At 41.0% G+C, this 9,490-nt stretch overlaps 1 protein-coding gene across 8 annotated transcripts; it reads left to right on the forward strand.

Annotated features, from left to right (window-relative positions):
• The first annotated feature begins 962 nt into the window (after nt 1-962).
• arl13b (ADP-ribosylation factor-like 13b) lies at nt 963-7,436 on the forward strand. Of its 8 annotated transcripts, XM_008429354.2 has the most exons (11): nt 2,830-3,149; nt 3,943-4,013; nt 4,093-4,342; nt 4,425-4,530; nt 4,792-4,994; nt 5,065-5,179; nt 5,248-5,383; nt 5,688-5,807; nt 6,086-6,154; nt 6,499-6,549; nt 6,659-7,436. In XM_008429354.2, the coding sequence occupies exons 1-11, from the start codon at nt 3,076-3,078 to the stop codon at nt 6,670-6,672; spliced, it is 1,209 nt and encodes a 402-aa protein (XP_008427576.1). In that variant the 5' UTR covers nt 2,830-3,075; the 3' UTR covers nt 6,673-7,436. The 8 variants fall into 8 exon arrangements, with proteins under 8 accessions (XP_008427584.1, XP_008427576.1, XP_008427610.1 ...); XM_008429362.2 differs by lacking the exon at nt 2,830-3,149 and adding an exon at nt 963-1,670 and having other exon boundaries at nt 6,499-7,436; XM_008429388.2 differs by lacking the exon at nt 6,086-6,154.
• The last annotated feature ends 2,054 nt before the right edge of the window (nt 7,437-9,490 follow it).

Genomic DNA, 9,490 nt, shown 5'->3' on the forward strand with positions numbered 1-9,490 from the left:
CTAAGAACAATATCTGTCAGAGAATCATCTCTGATCTGGACGCTTTAACGGACCAGAGGCTTTGGCCAGCAGCTGATCCGCTTCTGCTGGTTTTTCTCCCGCTGAGGGATCAGGAAACGATCAGAGTTCTGTCGTCTTCTAATCACATTTCGTGAAATGTTACCTGATTTCAAAAACGTTCTCGCAGAGAAATAATAAATGTTTAATTTGATGACTACAAATTGGAAATAAAATTTTTTTTTTCTTTGACGGACAATGAAAAAACTCTAGCGCCACCTCTGTTCCGAACTATGAACATTGTTGGCTTCGGTTTTTTCTCTTTTTTGCGGAGGATCAATAAACAACTTATTGGTGTTTTACCATCACCACCAGGTATGAAGTGCTTTAGCCTTTGAGTTGCACCACAGCGCAGCAACTGAAACATCCAGGAGAAGAATATCAGCTTGTTTTTATGAGTATAAAGGAGGCTGGTATCGCGCCTGATAAAAATCTATTTATGTCATCACATGGACTTATATAAAGTTTTATACATTTTCTTTTCATAAATTTATTATTGTTTTTCTTTTTAGATATTAGATTGACTTAGAATGATTCCAAATAATGTACAGGAATAACCTGGTGCTGTTACATGTCAATCATCAAGGGGGCCACTGGGGAGGCCAATCAGATGACAGGGGGGCACTGCCCCCCCCCCCCTCTGGCTCCGCCACTGCCTAACCATAGTCTCCCTCTTTAATCTCTGACACTAACGACAATAAACACACATAATATACTTGAAAATAAGGTAAAAATATTGAATGTTTAGATACTTAAATAGCACATTTTTCTCAACAGTATCAGAGAATATTGCCTAATAGCATTGGCTAAAGTTAATATCAGCCACAAAGTTTAGGAAAGTAAAACTCACCTTCGTGTCAGTGAATGTATAACGAGGCGTACATCTTAAAACCTTTCTCCATCTTACTTGTTGGGGCTTCGGATAGATGTACATAGGTTGATCAAGCCCTGCAAGTACCTAGTGTAAAATGCCATTCCGCTTTTCCCCGAACGCGGAAACCGAGTTGCAAAGACATATGTCTATGTGTAAAGAGCCCATTTAATTATGACGTCGCACCCTTTCGGAAGATGACGTAATCACGCCCGCAGCCTAGCAGCAGTATCGACGGCGTAAACAAAGCGAGCCGCTAGGAGCTAAGTGGACGATGTTTCTTTGGTGGAATAGTGGCTCTATCTTTACACTTTTTCAGCAACATATCGACGAAGCTCGACTTCTGGTCGATGAATTTTAAGACTCCCTCGTCCGTTGAGTTCCCCAAAAAAATTGCCTACCGTTACTGTTAGCTGCGTTAGCTCCAGCTAGCCTTGGATAACGGGATTTTTGTAGTCCTGGGAATTGTTTTCAATCCAGTCGGTGTTATTTATTAAAGCAGGTTTATCATTTCCACTCATGTCGAGCAAGTAGAGGGCTGCTAACGCTGCTGACATGATGAGTTAGCTCGCAATGATGTAGCAACTCGTGACTAAAAGGATCGTTCATCTGGATAGCTAGATAGCCCCCCCCTTGGATCGATGACCACCTAAGCAGCTGCTGCGATCTGGAGGCGGACTGACATGTTTAGTTTGATGGCGAACTGCTGCAGCTGGCTGAAACGTTGGCAGGAACCTGCCAGGTGAGTTGATGTCTTTTCTTTTTTCTTTTTAAAGAGACCAGAATGATAAACAACAGAGCTGGAGGTCCAATCAGTGCAGCGCATTCACGGATTGCGTCATGTAGCGGAAGATTCCTGCAGTCTAAATCATTTCTAATGCTCTTTGTAGATATTTTATTCTATAAAATTAAATGATAGATCACTCATCATTAATACTCTTTTAGGGGAAGGCCATATTTGCTTTAATTTAATTCAAAGCTATGATAATGGAGTTTTTACCTTCATCTCTTATTTTTGGTTTAGAACAAATGCAAACAATCCTGAAAATGAAGCTTTTTATGCAGTTGTGCAGAAGTAGATAATTAATTATCATAAATATAATGATAGGAACAAGTTCCCATGTGATAATAACTATAAACTGTAGCTGATGACGTTTGCGGACTTAAAAAACCTGCTGGTGAATTTAACCTTAACTGTTTAATCCAGATATGATTGAAAACAATCCAGATTTGTCTTGTTTTTTAGAGGTAATTAATTTTGATCTCCATATTGTAATTTCAATTGTAATAAATGCAGCAAGATATTTTGATTAAACTTTTATTTGCTTATCGCCAGTCTGTCCACACTTTATCAGTCCAACACAAATGGTAAATAAATGTAATAAATTCACAAAGTAAAAATGTGTAATAAATTGGGGCAAATAATGTCTAAGCGTTTATGGTTTCCTATTTATTTAAGTTCAAGATCAAAGTCAGAAATGTGTAAAAAACCTTTTTTGATCAACTTGTGCTTATGCTGATAATTCAGCAACATATAACCATTTATTTATGTATGTACACAATAAGGGCAGCATAAAAGATTTTTTTACAAAATTAAAAAATATTAGGAGAAAAACAAAAAGTCTGCAACATAACAAAAAACTCAACTAAATTTATGAGCTGTAAAAAACTAGTCATAAAAAAGTGTGGCTAGAAGGTGGGATGTTTGTTTGAAAGAATTAATCAATAGATTAACTAATAAAAACTAAAAACTGGTGTAACATGCAATACAACAAAACCAATATGTTTTTCTTAATGAATTGATTTAAAATCAATATTAAGCTAACAAAACCCTCTTTCTAATGATTTTATTACAGAAACTAGTTGAGAAGTTGATACCAAGACATACATCTGTCATATTTTTCGTTTTCTGCATCACACTTGTTGTTGTTAGTGTCACATATTTCACCAGACAGCAGCCAGTAATCAACAGTACTTTACTCACGTGACGACTGAAACATCTGATCCTTAAGACTTAGCCAGAAATCCCAGACTAATCCCGCAGCCAGGTTGCTTCAGCGGGTCTCCTTCATGCTGCTGTTGCTGGTTTCCAGCGGCGACGACGGTAGCGTTATGGGTTAGCGGACGGCGTCTCAGCTCCTGAACCGATGAAGGCCAGCTGGCTGCAGAGGACGGTCGCATGGATTGTGCGTTTGATGTCTTTTAGGCGCAGATGTCAAAGTTAAGTTGTGCGTTGTTGATCGCTACGGCGATGTTCAGACTTTTTGAGTAGAGATTTCATAGCTTTGTTTTGGTTTGTGATGGAAAACCTGGAAGGTGACTGTCGCTTTAAAAAGCTGCTGCATTTCTCAACTTCCTGTGTGAATTGTTCCAGTAGCAAGTATTATTTCTTCATTCCTGAGACTAATGCAGTGAATGAAATAAATCAGAATGGATTAATATTCTTATATTTAGTTGAAAACACAGTTTAATATTTCTCATTTTCATTTCATTTTTGTTGCTATAGCGATAGCACTGCCTCATGTTTCATTTACAGCCTCAAAGTTTGAATGCAAAATAGCTAAAAATATTTTATATTATTTCTTCACTGAGCTAAAAAACATCAGTTTTTAAATATATGCTTGGCTGAAAAGTTTGGCAGCAAAATGGGAAAAAGAAAAAAAAGATTAATATCTGTTTTTAATTTGCTAAAAAAAATCTTTTATAATTTTCTTCTTAGCTGCAAAGTTTTACTGTAAAATAGCAAAAATTAAATAATACTATCTTTCTAATTAGCTAAAAATTCTCCTTTTATGAATATCTGCTTAGCTGCGAAATTTGACATCAAAATAGCTAAAAATATTTAATCTTTATCAGATTAAAACGTGGGAGCAGTGATGCAGCCTCACGTTGCGTCATCAGTGTTATGACTGCTGCTGACGCTCTCTAGCTTATCAGACGCATCATAACACCTGGTGGTTCTGCAGGCTGCCTTTGTTCAGCTGTGTTGACTTCATGTTCGCTGCTCCTTACAGGAAGGTGACCCTGGTGATGGTGGGTCTGGACAACGCGGGGAAGACGGCGGCGGTGCGAGGAATCCAGGGAGGTCGGTTTCCCCAGCCGTGAGTTTTCAGCCGCGAATGAAGCTGCAGGACAGATTGTTCGTCATTTGGGTTTCTCTGCAGAGAACCCGCAGGACGTGGCTCCCACTGTGGGCTTCTCCAAGGTGGACCTGAAGCAGGGCAAGTTTGAGGTGACCATCTTCGACTTGGGAGGCGGGAAGCGGATCCGCGACATCTGGAAGAACTACTACTCGGAGTCCCACGGCGTGGTGTTCGTGGTGGACTCCAGCGACGTGCAGCGCATCCAGGAGACGCGGGAGACCATGGCACAGGTCCTGCAGCACCCGCGCATCGCTGGAAAACCCGTCCTGGTGTAAGTCCGGATCGAAAACATTCATCCTGAATTCAGGTTTCCCTCCAGCTGAGTGATTTCTAAACTTCCTCTCCGCTCGCAGACTTGCTAACAAACAAGACCTGGAGGGGGCGCTACCGGAGGCAGACATCATCGAGAACCTGTCGCTGGAGAAACTCGTCAACGAGAACAAGTGTCTCTGTCAGATCGTGAGTGTTTCAGTCTAACAGGGGTTTACTGAAGTAAAAATTAAAACTATATTGTAGTAAAAATACCAATAAAAGTAATAAAAAAAAGTTACTAGTTACATTTACTTAGTTTCGTTTACTTGAGTAACTTTTCTGAGTTGATGAGTATTTTTTACTATGCTGTACTTTCTACTCTTACTTGAGTAAAATTTCTGGATTTTCTTGCCACTGAATGAAAAACAAACAAGTTTTAACCAAAAACTGTATCGGCGTCTGCTCCAGGAACCGTGCTCCGCCATCTTAGGATGTGGAAAGAAGGTGGACAAGTCCATCAAGAAGGGCCTGACCTGGCTCCTCAGCAACATCGCCAAAGACTACGAGGCGATTGCTGAGCGCGTGCAGAAGGACACGGCGGAGCAGCGCGCGCTGGAGGAGCAGGACAAGAAGGAGAGGGCGGAGAGGGTGCGGCGGATACGAGAGGAGAGGTGAGGACGCGACGGAGGACCGGAGGATGACGCAGATAAATAGAAACTAAGACATTCGTCCTGTCTGCAGGGAACGGCTGGAGCGCGAGGAAGCAGAGCGGGAAGGACGGCCCGTCCAGGAGGACCAAGCTGACGACGGGAACATGCAGAGCCCCTTCCAACCCATCGGAGATTTAATCTCCAAGGTTCACGATTGCCACTTAACACCGCCACAGCTTCAGCGAGCAAAAAAATAAAACGTTTCCTTCTCCAGAGAGAAGAGACGGACAGGAAGGAGCAGCTGGAGTTAGGAGACAGGAGTAACGGTCCGAAGGAGGAAGAGGAGGATGAGGAGGACAACGCTGGAGAGCCAAACAACACGAGACAAACAGCAGAAAACACGACGCCTGGTGAGTTCCTGTTCGCTCGTAACGAGATAATTAAATGATTAATCAGATGAGGGTAATGTCACAATAACAAATTTATCTGATGATAAATCGTCCCAGAAATTATTCTGGGAAACGACAATATGGCAGAACACATTCTCAAAAATCAACGAACTTTAAAGTCTAATCAGGATTTTGCACTTTAATTTTAAATATCCAAAATAAACAAACAAAACAACAAGTAAAAGTAAATAATGCAAAAGTAAAAATCCTCTTAAGAGTTACTGAAGCACCGTGTCAGCAGTCACCAGCAGCCGTTTGGTCCCAGCAGGAGAGCAGAGCAAGAAGAAGACGAGCAAACTGCATCTGAAGAGGAAGCACCGGGTCGACCCGCTGAGGGCCGACGACGGCCCCACAGAGAGCCCAACGCCGCCACCGCCGCCACCCGGTCAGTCTGATGGTCAACACTGGATGCCTACAACCTCACTTCCTAGCTACTTTACTTCTGTCCATCTTTCCTCCTTTCTTCCTTCTTGCTAATATCCATATTTCCTTCCTCATTGTTTCCAGTCTGTTTCCTGTAACGTCTCTGTTCTTTCTGCTCTGACTTGTAGTTCTGTAGATCAGTTGTTTCAGTGATGGAGGACCGTTGCCGCTGTCTCTCTCTCTCTCTCTCTCTCTGTTTTTTCCCCTCATCACTCTGTTTTATTCGTCTCTTTCCTCCAGTGGGATGGGCCACGCCCAAAGTCTCTCGGCTGCCCAAACTCGAGCCGATCGGAGACTCGGGACATTCCGGTAAAGCCGCCTGTGATGTCATCATCACCTCATGTCGTCATCGCACTAATTCCTTCCTGGTTCCAGCTAACCTCACATGTGTTCATGTTTAAGGCTTGCAGTCAGGTTTTCCTTCTTAAATCAGCCTTTATAAAGGAAAACCCGACGTTTGTTCCTCCATTTTTGGAAAAACGCTGATCGTTCCCCTCCTGCATCTCACCAGGCATGCGCTTGCTTCACTGTTGTCGGCTGCACTAACTCCTTTTCTCCCCACGTCATCACCACCCCATCGCCGTGCCTCCTGTTGCTCCCCGACGGATGTAGTTTAATAACCCAGCCGAACCTTTTTCTCCTGCCTTTCGCAGAGTTTTACAAGAAACCGCTCCCGCCGCTCGCCAACAGGCCGCGACCTAACGGTGACTCTCAAGACGTCATCTCTTAAAGCTCCTTCACTGACTGACCGACTGACTGACCGAGGTCAGCTTTTGACCAATCACAGCTCTTTTCTGTGCTTTCTGTCCCAAGCCAGCGGGGTGTAGACCACCAAAACCACACCAGTGGGACAACCGCGGGAGCCGGCGGCTTGGGCTGAGCAGAGGAGGAAAACGGAGCAGAGTTTCATGCTGAACTGTGGAACCAAAACAATAGATTTGATTTCTATTAGTGATCAGTATTGAAAGCTGGGAGTCAGTGCATCCAACTAAAACACTTTAAACTGAGAAGCAATGTAAATAAAACCTCATCTAACCTTAGCACAATAAGAAAGGACGTTCAGGTTGCTCAGTTGTTTCTTTGTTGTAGCAGTGCAGTTGGAAAAATGCTCTTTATTTCCTCTAAAATGGTGAAGCTGTCAAGTTTATAAAAACATCTTATAACTACGGCACCATTTCAGGAGAAATAAACTGAATTATTAAGAAAAATGTTGCAGGGTTACAACCAAGAAATAATCGATCAAATACAGATTTCCCTACTTTTTGCGCTAAGTTTTCTGTTTGTTTTGAAGAAATATATTTGTATACTGATTGCCATTAAAAATGAACTGTCATTTATTTTTGCACTTTGAGATTCGTAGTGTAAGCTTGATGTAATCATGATGAACATGGATGAGATGGTAGAGATGTCTTTGCTTTTCATAGCTTTTTACATATTTATATCAGCTGGTTAAACTCCAGAAAGAAAAAAAACACTAAAATGTTCATTGCTGTCACAAGAAGAAAAAGCAAATTCTCAAAATCTTTTTAGATATGTTTTTATACCACTTTATTTACAGTTAGAAAATATGTATAAAAGCTACAGGGCTTCATACGTTTTCATGCATTCTGCTGTTTACACTGTGCTTGTGTTTTTAAAGTGATATTTCCTCCCATGTTTCCCAATGAAGTGGCTCTGATTTCATTTTATTTCTGTTTTATAAGAGTCAGCAGGAGGATGGAAGTGAAGAAACGAACATCACTTTAAAAACACAATGTGGACTTTGGATCTGTAGTGCAGTGATGATCCAAATGTTTGAAAAAAAAAAGATTCTTTTTCTACCCTGAAATTTTATAAGAGCACTATTAAAGATGTTTTAAATATTTAAAGAACTGATTAGAATCATTTGTTCACGCTGTTGCCAGATTAGATGTGTGGTTCCTGTGAATGTGGAGTGTTTGTTTTATTTTTGGAATCTATTAGCATCCAGATCGCTTTCTGAGCATCACGACTCGTTTGCTATTCAGTACTTTCTGCTGATGAATCTAACACTGTTGGGATGGATTTGGTTGTCGGATTCAGTCGTTTTAAAACTGTAGGTAGATAAGGAGACAAAACATATAACCTAAAACTATTATTGGATCTTAAAAATCATGTATAAAGGACATAATGGGATTTTTATTGTCATACCAGTGCATATTTACACGGTTGTAAATATGTATATTAATATGTGAATAAGTAGGAACTAAGAGGTGACATGAAGCTGAAATTAGCTTTGTTAAATACTAATGTGTAAGCGCAAGAGATACCATATATAAATATTGCACCTTGGTGATGAAGTGTTAAGTGCTGCTTTTATTTATTTATTAATTACACATTTTTCTTTTTTTATATATGTTAAACACCACCAAACTGGGTCAAAAGGGGAAGAAAGTAAGATTTTTTCAGCGTCCCCGATCTGTTTCCATTGTTTTCACGTTAGCCGTAAAACGGATAGAAAATAGATCTCTTCATTCTGACGCAAAGTGCGCATGCTCAGAGTGAGATTTTCTTTCTGGGTTATCGCCCACGTGTTCCATGTTTTTAATTCAGGAACTGAAAAGTTGACCATAGGAAGAGCCGCCATGTTGGATTCACGTCTGAGGTGAGAGAATCAAGTTTTATTGGTGTTTCCTACAGTCTGTCACCTTTCACAACATTTGTTAATGGGAGACTAAATTTAATAAATATTGTTTTCTGTTCAGTAATATTATTTTTGAAATGTTACTATTAATTCCTTGCGGTGTTCTCTGTTTGTCTTCTCTTGATGCTGTGTGGTGATGTTGCAGGAAAAAAGACTCAACATGGTACAGACTTTGGTTGAACAGCAAAGTTTTATTACAATACTGCAGCCTAAGTCAGCATTCTGAGCTTTGAGGAAATCTTGGCCCAATCGCAGCAAAATCCTCCCGATCTCTGGGCAGTGTCCGTTTTACAGGGCTCTGCACGACACATATTCCCCAAATTAAACAAATCACAAAATATATTTCACGATCACGTCTTCTTTCGGTCCTGGCGCTGGATTGTCTGCTTATACATCTGGAGAGCATACATTAGACTTATTTTTCAAGCTTAATGTCTTTTGACCCTTGACCTGACTATTTTCCCAAATCTTCCAGAAAGTTCTGTGTGGTCAGACACTACAGCCTTAACAATTTGAAGCTGAAGTTTGCTTTAGCTTTGGAAAATGATAAAGTTTGTGTCCACCTAATTTTTCACCACCTCGAGCATCGTTAATCTGCTCTAGTTTAAAAACTACAATACTTGGAGTCTTCATACCCACACTAGATAATTCTACACTCACAGAAACATTCAAATATATTCAGACACGTTTCAAAATATTGAATTAACGAAGGCAGTACCTGCAGAAGAGTGCATGCAGCATTAACTGGACAGGTCAACCCCCAGCGAACAAATATCCTGAGAAATTTTGGAGAAACTGGCCGCCTAGCATCATGAGGCCGACGATCACAGCTCCCACCCGCCTATGACCCCACTTTCCTGCCCATATTTACAGCCCCATTGTTAGAACTAGCCATCCATCCATCCATCCATCCATCCATCCATCCATCCATCCATCCATCCATCCATCCATCCATCCATCCATCCATCCATCCATCCATCCAT

Source organism: Poecilia reticulata, linkage group LG2, assembly GCF_000633615.1.
Source record: "Poecilia reticulata strain Guanapo linkage group LG2, Guppy_female_1.0+MT, whole genome shotgun sequence".
Lineage (NCBI taxonomy): Eukaryota > Metazoa > Chordata > Actinopteri > Cyprinodontiformes > Poeciliidae > Poecilia > Poecilia reticulata.